This window comes from Salvelinus sp. IW2-2015, linkage group LG26 (assembly GCF_002910315.2).
Source record: "Salvelinus sp. IW2-2015 linkage group LG26, ASM291031v2, whole genome shotgun sequence".
NCBI classification, from domain to species: domain Eukaryota; kingdom Metazoa; phylum Chordata; class Actinopteri; order Salmoniformes; family Salmonidae; genus Salvelinus; species Salvelinus sp. IW2-2015.
Genome location: NC_036866.1, coordinates 31,076,065 through 31,095,424, shown reverse-complemented (window position 1 = coordinate 31,095,424; position 19,360 = coordinate 31,076,065). Strand labels below are relative to the sequence as shown.

At 40.8% G+C, this 19,360-nt stretch overlaps 1 protein-coding gene across 1 annotated transcript in view; it reads left to right on the top strand.

Annotated features, from left to right (window-relative positions):
• LOC111952636 (CD44 antigen) overlaps positions 1 to 18,482 on the top strand; it is a 36,954-nt gene extending 18,472 nt beyond the window's left edge. Inside the window, exons 2-8 of the mRNA XM_023971530.2 lie at positions 4,363 to 4,534; positions 6,693 to 6,832; positions 7,831 to 7,929; positions 11,918 to 12,352; positions 15,028 to 15,117; positions 15,822 to 15,900; positions 16,006 to 18,482. Coding sequence (XP_023827298.1) covers positions 4,363 to 4,534; positions 6,693 to 6,832; positions 7,831 to 7,929; positions 11,918 to 12,352; positions 15,028 to 15,117; positions 15,822 to 15,900; positions 16,006 to 16,219 — 1,229 coding nt within the window. The 3' untranslated portion in view covers positions 16,220 to 18,482. The remainder of the gene's footprint in view (positions 1 to 4,362; positions 4,535 to 6,692; positions 6,833 to 7,830; positions 7,930 to 11,917; positions 12,353 to 15,027; positions 15,118 to 15,821; positions 15,901 to 16,005) is intronic.
• Positions 18,483 to 19,360: the final 878 nt, after the last annotated feature.

Sequence of the window (19,360 nt, the reverse complement as noted above, 5' to 3'; positions counted from 1 at the left end):
CCCAACTCACCCCACTGATAGCACAGCTAGCATAGCGTCACAAGTAACTTGTAGCATCTAAATATCATTAAATCACAAGCCAAGACACCAGATGAAAGATACAGGTCTTGTAATAAAGCCACCATTCAGATTTTAAAATGTTTTACAGGAAGACAGAATATGTAAATCTATTAGCTAACCACGTTAGCGGAGGATATTTTTACCAGGCAGATCGCTAGCGCCCACGTCCAGTTCACATGCAACAATATATATAAAATCGTAAATTGGTCTTACTATGGCTGATCTTCATCAGAATGTTGATCAAAGGTCCTTTCAAGATGAGTCTTGTTCCGTTCAGAATTCTTCCTTCCCACTCCATTTAGCACAGTACCGTCGAGTGCACGAATTCTCAAACGTAAATACAATCCGACAACGTACACCGAAAAACTCCCGAAAAATTCAAATAATCTGATTAAACTTATATGAAAAAAACAGACTTACATTAATCACACAGACCAATTGTACAACCCAGAAGTCTGTAGCTCAAACACACAATGTTTAAACAGGGTTAGAAGTCCTAAGTCACACTGGCGAGACAGTGGGACTAATATAACTTATGACATCAAAGCAGTATGACATTGTTTGGCTTGCTTGTATGACATTAAAGTGATATTTATAATAATCCTCAACGTCTCATCTTTCAAAACACATTGAGTCCTCTTAATTTACAGCATTTCCCTCACTCAGACAACAACAAAAAATTCTACATTTGCCCAATTAGTGGGTTCTTTAACAAGGTACTGAGTCTAAAGTCTGAAAACTTATGTAAATGTCATATTTACGTTTTTCATTTTTAACAAATTAGCAAACATTTCTGAAAACCTGTTTCTACTTTGTCATTATGGGGTATTGTGTGCAGATTTATGAGGGGGAAAAAACAGTTTAATACATTTTAGAAGAAGGCTGTAACTCGAACAAAAAGTGGAAAAAGTCAAGGGGTTTAAATACATTCCGAAGGCACTGTATACTATAGTAATCACTGTAGTGTTTTTGTTTTTTTACATTACCGTAGTATTCACTGAAGTGTTTTTGCTGTCTGTATAATACCTAAGTAATAATGCCCAAGGGGTGTGGTAAATGGCAAATACACTCTGCCATGGCTAAGGGCTGTTCGTAAGCATGACACAAGGTGAATAGCCATATACCACAAACCCCCGAGGTGCCTTATTGCTATTATAAACCAACGTAATTAGAGGAGTAAAAATGAATTGTTTGTCATAACCGTGGTATACGGTCTGATATWCCACAGCTGTCAGCCAATCACGGACAAACTGAAATGGTCCACCCACACAGACAGCGTGGTGAAGAAGGCGCAACAGCTCCTCTTCAACCTCAGAAGGCTGAAGAAATTTGGCTTGTCACCAAAAACACTCACAAACTTTTACAGATGCACAATCGAGAGCATCCTGTCGGGCTGTATTACTGCCTGATACGGCAACTGCTCCGCCCACAACCGTAAGGCTCTCCAGAGGGTAGTGAGGTCTGCACAACGCATCACCGGTGGCAAACTACCTGCCCTCCAGGACACCTACACCACCCGATGTCACGGAAAGGCCAAAAAGATAATCAAGGACAACAACCACCCGAGCCACTGCCTGCTCACCCCGCTATCATCCAGAAGGCGAGGTCAGTACAGGTACATTAAAGCTGGGACCGAGAGACTGAAAAACAGCTTCTATCTCAAGGCCATCAGACTGTTAAACAGACATCACTAACATTGAGTGGCTGCTGCCAACAAACTGACTCAAATCTCTAGCCACTTTAACAATAAAAAAATTGATGTAATAAATGTACCACTAGTCATTTTAAACAATGCCACTTTATATAGTGTTTACATACCCTACATTACTCATCTCATATGTATATACTGTACTCTATACCATACTGCATCCTGCCTATGCCGGTCGGCCATCCCTCACCAATATGTACAAATTCTTATTAATTCCTTTACACTTGTGTGTATAAGGTAGTTGTTGTGAAATTGTTAGATTACTTGTTAGATATTACTGCATGGTCGGAACTAGAAGCACAAGCATTTCACTAAACTCGCATTAACATCTGCTAACCATGTGTATGTGACCAATAAAATTTGATTTGATTTGATTTAAACAGCATTCAGGGCTTGATCCCTCAGTTTATAGTACACTCCAATCTCATCATTAAGCTGGAGGCCCTGGGTTTCAACCCCGCCCTGTTCGATTGGGTCCTGGATTTCCTGACAGGCCACCCCCAGGTGGTGAAGGTAGGGAACAACATCTCCACTTCGCTGATCTTCAACACTGGGGCCCCACAAGGGTGCGTGCTCAGCCCCCTCCTGTACTCCCTGTTCACCCCTGACTGTGTGGCCATACACGCCTCCAACTCGATCATCAAGTTTGCAGACGACGGGCCTCCCAAGTGGCGCAGTGGTCTAAGGCACTGCATCGCATCACAGTGCTAGCTGTGCCACTAGAGATTCTGGGTTCGAGTCCAGGCTCGGTCGCAGCCGGCCTCGACCTGGAGACCCATGGGGAGGCACACAATTAGCCCAGCGTTGTCCGGGTTAGAGGAGGGTGGCAGGGATGTCCTTGTCCCATAGCGCACCAGCGACTCCTGTGGCAGGCCACTCGGAGTGTGGTGTCAAGAAAATAACCTCATACTCAACGTCAACAAAACAAAGGAGATGATTGTGGACTTCAGGAAACAGCAGAGGGAGCACCCCCCCTATCCACATCGATGGGARAGCAGTGGAGAAGGTGGAAAGTTTTAAGTTCCTCGGTGTACACATCACGGACAAACTGAATTGGTCCACCCACACAGACAGTGTGGTGAAGAAGGCACAGAAGGGACAGCACCTCTCAAACTCAGGAGGCTGAAGAAATGTGACTTGTCACCTAAAACCCTCACAAACTTTTACAGATGCGCAACTGGTGACCTAGAGGCCGGAGAGGGAGCACACATGACACATAGGTTAATGTGATTAGCATGAGGTTGTAAGTAAGAAAAACATTTCCCATGACATAGACATAGCTGATATGGGCAGAAAGCTTAAATTATTGTTAATCTAACTGCACTGTCCAGTAGCTATTACAGTGAAAGGATATCGTACTATTGTTTGAGGAGAGTGCACAATTATGAACTTGAAAATGTATTATTAAACCAATTAGAGACATTTGGGCAGTCTTGATACAACATTTTGAACAGAATGATGATTCATTGGATCAGTCTAAAACTTTGCACGTACACTGCTGCAGTCTAGTGGCCAAAATCTAAATTGCGCCTGGGCTAGAATAATACATTATGGCCTTTCTCTTGTATTTCAAAGATGATGGTACAAAAAAACAAGAAAAAAACGCATGCTTTTTTCTTTGTATTATCTTTTACCAGATCTAATGTGTTATATTCTCCGACATTAATTTCACAATTCCACAAACTTCAAAGTGTTTCCTTTTAAATGATATCAAGAATATGCATATCCTTGCTTCAGGTCATGAGATACAGGCAGTTAGATTTGGATGTGTCATTTTAGATGAAAATTTAAAAAAGGGTCAGATCCTTAAGAGGTTTTAAATCCTACTGGGCACAGACGTCATTCAAAGTCTATTCCACGTTGGTTCAACATAATTTAATTGAAATGATGTGGAAACAACATTGATTCAACCAGTGTATTGTGTGTATTGTTGTGAAATGATTAGATATTACTTGTTAGATATTTCTGCACTGTTGGAGCTAGAAACACAAGCATTTTGCTACACCCGCAATAACATCTGCAAATACGTGTATGTGACCAATACAATTTGATTTGATTTGTGTGCCCTGTGGTGTGTTTCTCATGTCTGTTATACATTTGTTAACCCAAAATTGTGATAAAAATTATAACTTTATTGCAAATACCACTGGGAAATGAATTTGTTTCACCCATCTGTTTTATTTGTCACCAGTTGATCTTGTGTCTAGTACGTTGTGTGAAACTGACCACCTGACCTGCCAAGAGCAAAGGGAAAATTGTGATGGAAACTTGATTGTGAATACCAAATTTATTGCAAATGCCAGTGGGAAATGAATTTGTTTGACCCATCTGTTTTGTTTGTCACCAGTTGGGCTTGTGCCTAGTTAGGTGTGTGTAACTGACCACCTAACCTGACAAGAGCAATGCCTCGTTATTTTTTGACATATTGAAAAGTAACCTTTCTTCCACCATGTGTTCTTTCAGTCTTTTGATGATGTRGAAATATGATAGTTTTCAAATTCATAGTAACAAAATGGCCGCCATGCAGTCACAGTGTCTCACTGGCAAATTTCCTCCAAACTAACCTCTCTCCCACCTTCTCCTCCTTCCCTCAGCTACAGTGAAATCACGTAGCTGCAGCCATGCCGGAGTGTTCCACGTGGAAGGAGAAACTCGCTACTCATTGACCTTGGACCTGGCCAAGAAGCTGTGTGAGAGCCTGGGTATCACCATTGCCAGCAGGGAACAGGTCATCGAGGCCCATGCCCAAGGCCTAGAGACCTGCAGGTGAGGTCACACACCTGTCTTCATGATAACAGAGCCTCTGCTTAGGAACCGCAGGACATGCCTTATCAAAGAGTAAACAACAGCTGATTCAAAGGAAAAAGATCAGCAAGATGTTTCCCTGAGACTAGTGGTCCTGTTCCAATATTCACACTAGCATACCACTTAGAATCAAGCTACGTATGTATTGGACATGTGTTTGTGGTATACTAGTATGGCCATTGAAAAATACTTGTGAATCCCTTCTGTAAGTGTTTAAAAAAAATGTGGTAGGCTTATCACTCATTGAATGACGTTCTCTAAATCAAAAACACCCCTGCTGAAAAAGAAGCATAGACCAGCATATGATGGTAACTAGTGCTGGTTTGGCTGGTAATCAGCCTTCGTTGTGATTTTTTTTAAACATTTCGGCCATACTTAGCAGCTAAAAGCTGAATTGCAGTACACGGCACATACAAGTATCTCGAAACACTTTAAAAACAAAACAAACATTAAAAAAAATATGAATGATGTGAGTATGCAGAAGGTCTGGACTACTAAGTTCTCAGTACGTTACTTCACGCCTCCAACAGATGGAGAGACAGTCAATAGCACAAGGTTTGAGCAGAGGGAGGTGCAGGTGGTCAATAGGAGGAGCTGAGCAGTTAGATCAGGTCGTCCAGGGGCAGGCAGGTAGCTCAAAGAGTCTCCCCGTCTGTCTTCTCTGTAGTGGTAGGACACTTGTAGAATGAGATGCAGTTTGCATTTTAGCTCCACATGCAGGATTCAGTCCACACATAAATTCTTGAGTAATGAATTCCTCACTGCCAACTTGTCACAGCACTGTAGTCCCACTCTTGGATCGAGACCGTAGAAACATCCCAATGTAGGCCAATGTACTGAAATCAAAACAGCTTGTAACTAGCATTATTTACTTGCCAACTTTCAAAAGCTGGTTTGCAATTAAATCTTGGGAAGGATGTTTTGTTTGTTTATCCAGACTAAATCTATACACATGTGGCTATTCAAAAACAAAAAGAAAGTAAAATGATTCATAAAAAAAAGCGTAAATATTTCCATATTTACAAAATATACATGGGCTCTCTGCCTAGGCTGCCAATAGAGTGCCATGGCAACTGTACAACTTATGCTGGTGAAGTTGATATGCTGATGACCAGTACTAGCTGGTCACCAGAAAAACCAGCACCAAAGTGCATAATTATTTAAGACAATATATTACATATCAAAAGGCCTGCAAGTCACATTATGCTGGCTTACAAAGTGATGTTTCATTCCTATTAGTATCCAGACAGAGTGGGGATATCCAACAATTGAAACTGTTCAGTATTGGTTAGGATGATGAATAATTGAGACTACCTAAACATCTAAACTGGACAACCATTTCAGTAACGGTGCATTCAATCCAACTAACAGATTGGATTCGTTTAGAAACATTTCTGTAATTTTTCTTTGTGTAGCATAAAACTAATGAATCAATCAATGTACATGCAAAAACACAGATATTGAATAAAGAAAATATATTTTTTTAACTGCAATAGAGGATTCTGGGAAATATGATAATGATGGGCGTGGTTTTACCAGCTAGACCATGCTGGTCAGACCAGCTTGACCAACTAGACCATGCTTGACCAGCATGGACAAGCTTGGTCACCAGCATACCAGCATCACCAGCATACCAGCATGAGCTGGTCACCAGCATCAACAGCTTGACTAGGTAGTCAGACAGCCTTACCAGCTAGATCATGCTAGTCAGACCAGCACTGACCAGCATAGACCAACAAGGACCTTTCGGTTTCGGGGGGTTTTGCAGGGAAAACGGTAATGGTCAATAAGTTGTATGATTACGGAGCCTTGTATGGTGTTCCTTATCTCAACTTAAACACTGCTAGCAGTATTGATTTATTGTGTCAATATAAATGATTGTTTAACTTAATTGACATTTAATCTCCTATTTAGATCAAGTACAAGGACACACCGAAAATAAAAAGTATTGTGTTATCTTGCTTCACCTCTACTTTAATTACATACTTTTTTACCTATATTTGACATATTTCTTAAGTATTGCTGATAATTCTGTGGTGTAAGCTACAAACATTCTAAAGCTAATGGCTAACATACTATAGCAATTGGATCTTAAATTCTATTTGCCATTTGATTCTAGATATGGTTGGATCAGCAACGGAAACACCACCATCCTCAGACAAAAGGCTCGTGTTAACTGTGCAAACAACACGACTGGGGTCTTCTTCCATCATGTCTCTCCGGAACAACCCTTTGATGCCTTCTGTTTCAATGCATCAGGTGAGTTTTTATTTTTTCATAGTTCATATTGACCAGGATCTGGCTTCCCAAAAGTATGTTAATGCTAAGATAATTGTTAGAACCTTTGTAGGAGCATCGTTAATTCTCAGAGCTGTTTCTCCAAACTATTGTAACTTAAGTTGAACTTGAAAACACTCATTAATTACCAACTGCCTCAGACCACTTATAGAACAGTGCGTTAATAGATGCTTTTTTGCCCTTCGTTTTATTGTCGTATAAAGCTGGTCTTCTTTTTAAACAATCTTTATTAAGAGTTGTCATTATATTGCGAGGATCTGCAGTTTTATCAGAATTTTTGTTCTGTTTTGTCCTCCGTTATTTGAGTGATTTATACACAGAAGATCTCCGCGAAACATAGAGACAATGAGATGACTGCAATCAAAAAATATACATACATTATAGGATACATAGCACATAGGCCTATATATTTAACTCATATTAAAATCTATTTCATGTTCAACCGAGTTCTATTTTGCTAATTGTAGGCTATTGTCTGTAATTTTTCAGTATATGTTTCATGATGTGTAAAAACAAATGTGCYCAATGATGTCCCAAATCTGTGATTTAGTGCATTATTAAAGGTAAGCATTAGAAAAAGCAGCAATATTAGCAGCCATATAAGTGATAATATTTCTCTAGGAGCTGATCCGTCGTCAGTAAGTAATTCCAATGTTATGGGAAGATTTGAATGGAGAAAGCTCATCCAAGATTAGCGCTGCCTTTCTCCCGATCCTACCAGTATCGACACATGCTCCAACAACGCACTTAGTGAAAGTTCTCCCTATGTGTTGGGAAATGCATGTGTCGTCCGGAAACTGGGCCTAGTTTTGGCACAATGATCCCTTAAAACACACATAAATCTTAATGACTCTTGCCATCCTCGCCATTCTTAGAACTTGGACTATAATATATGCTGAAGATAATTACACATTTGTGCTATGTTTCTCATCCCTGATCCCAACCTCTGTTTTTGACAGATTTGGCTGACAAGAACTGTGATGCGGCCATCAACCTTGATTCAACAGGACCAGAGAGTGTTCAGATGACAGATGTAGACCTTGCCTCAGATGCTGCAGGTCAGTCCTGTCTTTTTCACCAGTCACGTCATCAACACCACAATCAYTAGAATCATCAAAATCATAACCTTTTCCGTCACCTCTGTATTTCATACAGTATGCCATTCCYCGGCTACACTTTGATTTATTAGGATCCCCATTAGCCAATGTCAATAGCTACTGTCTTACTAGGGTCCGACACATAACGAAAAGACATTCCAATTTAACATGTAGTGTGTGTGCGTGTATATCAGTTACACATACGGTACATACACACAACAAGTAGGTCACATGGGGGAGAGGCATTGTGCCATGAGCTGTTGCTTTACTTGTTTTTTGAAACCAGGTTTGCTGTTCACTTGCGTTATAGACAATGGAAGGGAGATTCTTATTTTTTATTTAACCTTAATTTAACTAGGCAAGTCAGTTAAGAACAAATTCTTATTTTCAATGACGGCCTAGGAACAGTGGGTTAACTGCCTTGTTCAGGGGCAGAACAACAGATTTTACCTTGTCAGCTCGGGGATTTTATCTAGCAACCTTTCGGTTACTGGCCCAATGCTCTAACTACTAGGATACCTGCCGCCCCAGATTCATGCACTCATGGTTCTGTATAATACTGTATGTTTCCTTGAATGTGTTCTGGACCTGGGGACTTTGAATAGACCCCTGGTGGCATGGCTGGTGGGGTAAGTGTGTGTATCAGTGCTGTGTGTAAGTTGACAAACAATTTGGAATTTCCAACACAGTAATGTTTCTTATAAAAACAAGAAGTGARGCAGTCAGTCTTTCCTCAACTCTTAGCCAAGAGCACCTGGCATGCATAGTATTAATATTAGCCCTCTGATTACAATGAAGAGTTCGACGTGTCGCTCTGTTCAGGGCCAGCTGCAACTTAACTAGGTCTTTCTTTGCAGCACTTGACCATATGACTGGACAATAATCAAGATAAGAAAAAACTAGAGCCTGCAGGACTTGCTTTGTGGAGTGTGGTGTCAAAAAAGCACAGCATCTCTTTATTACAGACAMACRTCTSCCCATCTTTACAACCATTYAATCTATATGTTTTGACCATGACAGTTTACAATCTAAGGTAATACCAAATATTTTTGTCTGCTCAACTTGTTCAACAGCCACACCATTCATTTCCAGATTCAGCTGAGGTCTAGAACTTAGGGAATGATTTGTACCAAATATAATGCTCTTAGTTTTAGAGATGTTCAAGACCAGTTTATTATTGGCCACCCATTCCATAACCTCTCTGGGATATGTGGGACGCTAGCTTCCCAACTGGCCAACATTCAGTGAAAATGCAGAGCGCCAAATTCAAATAAATTACTATAAAAAGAAAATGTTCATGAAATCACACATGCAATACACCAAATTAAAGCTACACTTGTTGTGAATCCAGCCAACGTGTCAGATTTCAAAAAGGCTTTACGGCGAAAGCAAACMATGCTATTATCTGAGGACAGCACACCAGCAAACAAACATATACAATCATWTTTCAACCCTCCAGGCGCGACACAAAACGCAGAAATAAAGATATAATTCATGCCTTATCTTTGACGAGCTTCTTCTGTTGGCACTCCAATATGTCCCATAAACATCACAAATGGTCCTTTTGTTCGATTAATTCCGTCGATATATATCCAAAATGTCCATTTATTTGGCTTGTTTGATCCAGAAAAACACAGGTTCCAACTCGKGCAACATGACTACAAAAGTTACCTGTAAGCTTTGTCCAAACATTTCAAACTACTTCCTAATACAACTTTAGGTATTTTGTTACGTAAATAATTGATCAAATTTAAGACGGGATATACTGTGTTCAATACCGGAGGAAAACAATGTGTAGCGAGCCTCTGTGTAACGCGCCTCTAACAAAGATTACACTTCCCTCTAGTCTCGTTCTGAACAGTGRTACTTCTTCATTTCTCAAAGGAAAAACCTCAACCAATTTCTAAAGAKTGTTGATATCCAGTGGAAGCGATAGGAACTGCAAGAAAGTCGATTGGAAATCTGGATTCCCAATGAAAACACATTGAAAAGAGAGTGACCTCAAAAATAAAAGAAATCTGAATGGTTTGTCCTCTGGGTTTTGCCTGCCAAATAAGTTCTGTTATACTCACAGACATGATTCAAACGGTTTTAGAAACTTCATAGTGTTTTCTATCCAAATCTACATAATAATACGCATATCTTAGCTTCTGGGCCCGAGTAGCAGGTAGTTTATTTGGGCACGCTTTTCATCCAAAATTCCGAATGCTGTCCCCTATCTTAGAGAAGATAACAAACTGTAACTCTTTGTAAAGGTTTTCAGTGACTTCATTAGCTGTGGTTGCATTAGCTGTGGTTGCTGATGTGTACATGGTTGAATCACCAGCATATATGGACACACATGCATTGTTTATTGCCAGRGGCAGTTCACTGGTAAAATTTGAAAAGAGTAGAGAGCCTAGAGAACTGCCCTGTGGTACACAACACTTTACATGTTTGACATTAGAGACGCTGTAAAGGGTGCGTGCTGGTGTCAGGGAAGTCAGGCGCAGGAGAACGAACTTGGTATAAACGGAGTCGTTTAATAAGTAACATATACAAAAAATAATGAAAGTGGGTACAAAACCTGTCACACACCAGAATATAATAAGCACCAATACATACAACAAACAATCACCGACAAGGACATGAGGGGAAACAGAGGGTTAAATACACAATATGTAATTGATGGGATTGGAACCAGGTGTGATGGAAGACAAGACAAACCCAATGGAAAATGAAAAATGGATCAGTGATCTCTAGAAGGTCGGTGACGTCGACCGCCGAACACCGCCCGAACAAGGAGAGGGACCGACTTCGGCGGAAGTCGTGACAGACGCTTCGATTAAAGAAAACCCTCTGAGTTCTATTAGATAGATAGCTCTGGATTCACGATATGGCAGAGGTTGAAAAGCCATAACACATACATTTTCTCAACAACAGTTTATGGTCAATAATATCAAAGTATGCACTACAATCTAACAGTACAACTCCCACAATCTTCTTATTATCAATTTCTTTCAACCAATCATTAGTCATTTGAGTCAGTGCCGTACATGTAGAGTGCTCTACTCTATAAGCATGCTGAAAGTCTGCTGTTAATTTGTTTTCAGCAAGCTGATAGGTCTGCTGTTAGAACCAGTAAAGGCCGCTTTACCACTCTTAAGTAGCGGAATGACTTTGGCTTCCCTCCAGGTCTGAGGACAAAGACTTTCTTTTAGGCTCAGATAAAAGATATGACAGATAAGAGTGGCTATAGAGTCAGCTACCATCCTCAGTAGCTTTCCATCTAAGTTGTCAATGCCAGGATGTTTGTCATTACTGATCGATAACAAAACATTTTCCTCCTCTCCCACACTAACTTTACTAAATTCAAACTTGCAATGCTTTTGTTGTTGGCATTTCCCGCCTAAGGTTTGCCCACTTTGCCAATGAAGTAATCATTAAATTAATTGGCAACATCAACATCTTATTAGTTGAAAGATGGAGTTGAATTTGTCTTTTTGCCCACTATCTAGTAGTAAGTCAGCCTTGGACAAGTAAGGATTATCTAAGCCAGAACGGCCCATAGGGGCAGGAGCCTATGTCCTGATTCTGTAGCATATGGCAGCTTGATGTACAAGTATAGCCCCTGGACAGGGCCTACACTATCTTCCTCTGGATTTTTGACAGAACGGATTTCCTCAGATATTCACTACTAGGATGTCCGAGAGAATGCCAAGAGTGTGCAAAGCTGTCATCGAGGCAAAAGGTGGCTACTTTAAAGAATCTAGAATATGAAATATCTTTTGATTTGTTTAACACTTTTTTGGTTAGTACATGATTCCATATGTGTTATTTCATAGTTTTGATGTCTTCACTATTATTCTGCAATGTAGAAAATAGTACAAATTAAGTAAAACCCTTGAATGAGTCGGTGTGTCCAAGCGTTTGACTGGTACAGAATATCTCTGGTCTGTTTTTCACACAGGCCCTGAGGATGGAGCCCAGCCTGAGGCCACCGTCAACCCCGAGCCTGACACCCAGGACACCACCTCCGCCTCTGGAGAAAAGGGAGCAGAGAGCACCACTGAGGTAATGGAAGCAGTGGACACAGACCAGCCTGCACCCACTGAGGCCAGCCCAGTAAAGCCAACAGCATGGGCTGAGGGTGATGCTTCAGAAGGGGCAGCCACAGAAAGCTCTGTCATTAAAGAGCAGGTTGAGGGGAATGAGACCCAGGAAGCCAGCCCCACGGAGCACCCTATGATGGTCACTGAGATTGAAGAAACCACTGTGTCTGGGATGTTGCCTTCTGCCTCAGAGGAGGAGGGGGCCTCTTCTATGGCACCACCTGTTAAAGAGCCAGGAGAACCACAGGGCCGGGCCAGAGAGGAGGATTTACAGGAGGAGGTGGAGGTACAAGGTAAGGAAAGACTGTTTGTAACATACATAATATTACATACATAATGCTGTTTTTTGCTTTGTCGTTCAGTTTGGTATCTTGAAAAAAATGCTGACAATTTATTTCAATAAAATAGCACACTTTAAAATACAAATACATCTCAAGTAAATCATCTCTCATGTCAGAACAGTAAAACATAACATTTATAAAACATGTTTGTCATAGGATGTTTGTCATAGGATTGCTCTGACAGGATGACAGCTCACCACCACAAAGCTTCCCTGAGCCTAAGAAAAAGCTGTTTCAATACTCAAGTGCAGAATTTTCAAAGGGTAGAATGTCCTTTTGTACATTAATGCATTGCTTTTGGCAAAATGTTGAACTAGCAACCTTTGTCCAGTCAGTGTTATCACCTGTGAGAGAGCGAATTTGTGTGAATACCTTATGTTATTTTTAYTGCTACATTGATATTGGTTACTGCATTGTTGGGTTTGGAGCTTCCAAYAAAGGCATTTCACTGTACTTGTGCACGTGACATTAAAACTGAAATATTTATATACAGGAAGGTGTTCTTCTTTAGACACCTGGTGACACCCCAGCGAGAGAAACGTGGTGGGCTGTGGTTAGGAAGCCTAAACTAAAGACACACTCTATGATTATTTCAAATAGCACGTCAAATAGTACGTTTAGCCTAATATAAATATACTTTGACGACTTTTATTCCAACAAAAAAACACCAACAAAAACATAGACAAATCTCCACGATGAAACTTTAATACTATGACATGAATCTATATAAGAAAACAAAATATRCTGAAAGTTGTACAAGACTTTTACAGATGTATCAACTAAACATCTTCAGTTCTACTGTACGGATCAACGCCATGTAAGAACTGGTCTTGCCAGAATCACTAAAACACATCACTATAATATCACTTCTCTTCTCTGTCCATACTGGACTTTTCTACTGTTTCCAAGGCGACTCAAACATTTAGTGCTTTGAAGGTGATTCATTTAATCATATGAATCTCTAAATATACTGCACATCTGCATGCTCGTCATTCTCCTCAAAACTTCTGTCAGGATGCATTATCATGCAATCTCTAATACAGTCTTCTATGACTTTCCTCTGCAGCTGAGATGTTAAAAGTTCATATTAAAAAAGTGAAGAGCAGAACTAACACCATATTTACCTGTTGAAACTGAATGACTTTTTGACATTTAGAACTATCCCTAACATTTTCTTGAGAAGGATTCTTGTAAACAGATGGCCGACCACCCACACACAACAAAGTTTGGTCCGACTCTGGAAAGTTAGAGAACTAACCTCGCCCCCTGGTGTTGGGGTGTGAAAATGATTGTGGATTAAAACTCAGAACTCTCACTTCAATTTCAACTGTTGTTTGTAGCTCACTATGTTTGGGCATTTAGTGTTATATAGGACATATGGTAACAGTTATAAAAGCTATACCCCACTTTATAGAAACATTTTCAAGTGCAAGGATTCATTTGTATTTACATAGTCAGCTCTGGTTGCTGAAATAAGAAGCTAGAATCAAAACGGTAAAGCTGTATTTTAATTACACTCAGATTCATGAAAACATATTCCATAGAGACTTGAAAGTTTGTCTTTCTGTCCGTGTCCTCTGAGGAGTTTGTTTGAAGAGGGCTCCCCCTGTTGTGACCAGATAAGGGAGAGGGAGAAAGAGAGGAACACTACTGACAGTGTCACAGAATGACTCTTCCTCACAACTCTGCGTCTGCACTGGCTCAAATTCTCAATGCTTTACGTGACCTCTCTCTGCATAAATGGTTTAATGTAAACTGTTTATAGTACTGCTGTGCAACACTGAGGTATATATTCATCCTGATTAGTGAAACCCAGGTTGGGTTATAAAATAACATCTGCTGCCTCACTAGCTTTTATTATGGGAATTATATCACATTATGGTTGGATTCTTATTATTGCATTTTTTTCTGTATTTTGAGACAGTTTCTAAGTGGTAGAGAGGACGACAGTAGGAAGGGTGGACATGGGAGTTGATCCGGTTCCGGCAGAGGACATAGGCCTATTTCTATGGGGAATAGCTCCCCATTCAACCAAATCGTGCACTACCTTTCCACCAGAGCCCTGTGTGAGGAATATGGTGACATTGATTTACCCTATGAGAGAGAATCTCAGATCAAAAATCACGACCTGTTCTGTGACTGGTTAAAGTTATGGGCAGTGTATTACATTGCTCTCTTTATTCCACTTGGCACAATGTCACTTACTCATCAATAATTCATAAATCACGTTATAATATTCCATGAACAGATTCACGCAGGTGACCAAATTACTCAAGATTTTACTTCTGGGTTACATAGACAAATCACTTTTCAATGAAATGTTGGCATTCACCAACTCTCAGGTTCCAACTCTCAGGTTCCAACTCTCAGGTTCCAACTCTCAGGTTCCAACTCTCAGGTTCCAACTCTCAGGTTCCAACTCTGCCCCAAAGGAACAGTTCTGCATTCCTTAGTATGTTCGGTGCATTCCACAGCTAATAAATCAGCCCTGTAGTAGCACATGATTCCTGGTCATCAAATGATTATATTCATGACATGATTCCTGAAGTTGGCATCTACGTGTAAACCATGTGTGAGACGTTAGAGATGTTTGTTTAACACTGTCTCTCCCTGTTATCCCCATAAAGCCTCCACGCAGCCCATTCCTAATGGGAAGATGAATCCAGGTATGGGAGCAGACCCTACTCCAGCTGGGCAGGAGATCAGTAGCACATCAAGTGAGTGGCCCACTACCCCTAATAACGCTACTACATGGATGGGCATGCGGCCCACTGCCCACCTTTTGAAGGCCCTCATATTGTTTAACTCCAGTCGGGGTCTCAACTTCCTGTTGCGAGTTTGAATAGTAGACTACACAAGGTGCAATTTCGAAATGTGCGTTGTGCATCAGCAGTCTTCCTCTTGTTATGTCAGTCACTGATAGTCACTTAATTAGCACATGTCAGCTAACATTAGTTTTAGGGGCCAGCAATCTAAACTTGTAGTTATCAAGGTCGGATTACCGCCTGGGGGGCCACCATTGATTTTGTTAGTCATTCACACTCAGATATCATATTAAAAACAGCTCACTTTCCTCTCCACCCATGGTAAAATGAGTAATGGGCAGTTGGCGGGTGGGGGTTGGCGGCAGCGGCACAACTGCGGCCCCTCATGATGAGGTCAGATCTTTTGTAACCCCCCCTCCATCAAAGTTGCCAATCCCTGCTCTACTAGTAGTAATAATACGATTATTGTACATGACATTAGTGATCCATGTAATAATGTTAATGTCATTCTAATGGATTATATGGTTTAATGGATTAATAATGGAGAAAATAATTACATCTATATAGCGCTTTTCAAATCACATTGTATGAGGGTACACATTAAGAGGCATTTGCTACACGTCAATCAACTTTTATCATTATGTTCCTCTGTGCAGATTTGCTGATCATTGTGGGAGTGATTGTGGCACTGGTTGCTATTCTCGTCACGTGTGTTGTTGTGGTCAAGTATAAGAGGTAGGTCTCACTTCACCAGTCCGAATTCTGGTCGAAAAATCTCTCTCTCTGTTAGCTGGTAACAGCAACCTAATGTGTACACTGTTCCCTCTCTCTGTCTGTTAGCTGGTGCGGTCAGCAGCAGACCCTGATGATCACCAACAAGGATGGGAATGAGGGTAACGGTGCGGCGGCATCAGTGGCTAGCTCCCGCGCCCAGGAGAGAGAGCAGGAGATGGTGACCCTGATGAACAAAGAGAAGATCCAGGAAAACGGCAACACAGAGGAGTTCACCGTTATCACACTGGATGAGTCCCCAGAGAAAGGACAGCTGGCATGAGAGAGGAGAGGAGGAGGACAAGGAGGAGAAGAGAGAGGGGGACAGAAGGATAGAGAAAGATGAGTAGCTATGGGAGTGCTGACACTGGGGCAGGACTAGAGAAGGTCTGGCTGAGGGTGGAGATGGACACTTTGGCCTGCTACCAAGCAGACAGACACATTGAACATGCCAGCTGGGGTTGGGTGGGGGATTTGTAAATATAAGGGATGGTTAATACTCTATTGATTCTGTTGTTGTATTCTGCGGAGAATGGCTGGTTTGTCTCACCTTGTTACTAAGGTGCAACATCGGAAACTGGCCAAGTCCTTTGCCTGTCTCTCAGATGGGCTAGCTAGACTGTTAAAGCCAAGATGAGCAGAATGCTACTTTCTACCCTGTTATGTCAGGTATGTGGTTAGGATTGGACAGTTTCCAGTCCTATGGTTTGGACTGAGTCTCTACAGCAGGGGTGTCAACCCAGGCTTCATACACACATGCTGATATTCACCCCTGCCTTTCAATCAGGTTGAAATTTTACCCTGCAGACCCTGTGACACTGGGGGACTGGAGGTTGACATCCCTGCTCTATGCCGGGATCTGAGTGGAGATGTTGAAGGTGTGTGTGTGTGTGTGTGTGTGTTTGTGTATGCACAGTATGTACTGTATGTGTGTATGTATGTGTGAGGGGAGAGAGGAAGGGTGTTGATAAAGGCACAGGGGTGTGGGTGGGAGTTTTTAAAGGTGGGGGGTGGGGGTCTTGGTTTGCCCACCAAGACCAGTCGGAGGTTGAGGTTAAGGTTAAGGTTGAGGGGAAGGACATTGTTGATAGTGTGTCACTTGAAGCTTTTGAGGCATTGAGTTGGAAAAACAGGCGTGCAGAAATGAAAACTAAACAGACGTCGTCAAATAATTTGGCTGGATGTTCATGGGGTTAATATTGTTTATTTTGGATGGGTAAATGTGGGACGTTGTGGCCCACTGATGTCTATGCTCTTTATCATTCCCCTGTTTTCTTTCAATATCAACCTTCTGTATATTTCAATTGTTTCCTGTGGATTGGGATTTTGTTTTTTACAAGAAAACACAACGAGATGTTAGTATTTTAATTTATGCAGTTTGGATTTTTCTTGCTATTTTTGCTTCTGTATATAATGTACACGTACTTTCCAAATGCCTTAGCAACAGTTGTCATTCATCTTTTTTTGCATGCAATGCCCTTTAATGAATAAATAAAAGCTGTCATATTTGAGAATTATTTAATCAAATTCAGAACCTATGGTCTTCAATTGTGATAGAACATTTGCAATAGTCAGAGTAGATATTGTATAAATCAACTTCATGTATAGTATTCAAGACTGTGCATTTTAAATACCTTTTTTTATGATGTCTATTAACATGGTCTGTATAAATAATACATTCATGTTGAGTAGCGTACAGGATTGTATGGAATATCAACAGCTTTCGGAGAATAGATGCAATGGTCAGATGTGGATGTTGGAGTACACGTATCACATCACCATATAAGTCACCTCATGCTATATTGACAGAAATGTGCCATTTACAATGACCTAGCATTGTGTAGTAATGCATTACACTGTGATGGAACCTAATAACTGTTGTTAACGGCCAACATGAAAATCAATGTACAATCCTGAGGAGTGACCGCGTCCCTCACTGACAAAATAATTGATCTGGCTGGACACACTGACAACAACACATGATCTGGACACAGATATTACAGTAATGGGCAGAAGAGAAGAGCTCCAAGCACAACTCTGGATTCTACTTCGCTGGGCTCCTTTGTAACAAAGCAGCAGAGGCCATCTTATTTCTGTGGCTTTCCCTGTTATGTGCACCAGAGAGAGGGAGGTTGATGAATTCATGTGTCTCTGGCTAGGAGCTCTGTGTCTCCATACTGATCCAGGTTCCAATGTGCCCATTGCTCCACACCTCCATGTGATTACATAATAATCTGTCTCTTTCTTTCATAGGCAAATCACTTTTATCTGTGATTGTCTGTGGATATTATGAATCCTCCCATATCAGTTTGACATTTGTCATGCCTTTTGAGTAAGCGGCAGGACAAATGTGTGTCCCAGCTCTTTTGTGTGGCTTTTTGTCTCTGTTTTTATTCCTCTCCGATCTTGCTCTCATTTGATTCACTTTGAGGAAAATTAGAAATTGTATTAGGGTAGGAGTGTGTAATGATGAATTAATAAAACATTGTTAATGAGAAAATATGTGTAAAGTCATGGATGAAATAAATYTGTATAGAGGAAATGTTTGATTGGGGTGTTCATTCAGCGGGCAGGAGGGAGGGAAGGAGGGAAGGGAGAGAAAAGGGGTTGTCGGGAGAAGGAGAAAGTATGGTTGCCATGGTATCCCAGTCATGATGCAAGAGTATGTTTTTACCCAGGCAAGACAGAGAGACAGTAAGACAAAGACAGCCATTTTGAAAGCTGGAAAGGCCATGTCCTTGCATGTGTCTGTGATGACATCTTGAAAGGTTAAACCAGTCTCATATAGCTACTTCAGCTAAGTCCTCTAATATTCTAAAATAGTATCAGTGCCTTGAGAAATGATGAACACCCTTTGACTTTTCCACGTTTTGTTGTGTTACAAATGTGGGATTGTGGAAAGTGGAAGAAACATTTTATATTTTAATTTATTAATGGAAAATAAAACACAAATATATGTTGATTAGATATGTATTCAACCCCCRGAGTCAATACATGTTAGAATCACCTTTGGCAGCAATTACAACTTTGAGTCTTTCTGGGTAAGTCTTTAAGAGCTTGGCACGCCTGGATTGAACAAATATTTGCCCATTATTCTTTTTTTTAAATCATCAAGCTCTGTCAAATTGATTGTTGATCATTGCTGGACAGCCATTTTCAAGTCTTGCCATAGATTTTCAAGACGATTTAAATCTAAACTGTAACTACACCACTCAGGAACATTCAATGTCGTCTAGGTAAGCAACTACAGGGTAGATTTGGCCTCGCATTTTAGGTTATTGTTGAAAAGCAGACTGAACCAGATTTTCTTCTAGGATTTTACCTGTGCTTAGCTATATTCCATTTATTTTAGTTGTAAAAGAACTCCCTAGGCCTTGCCGATGACAAGCATACCCATAACAGGATGCAGCCACCACCATTAATT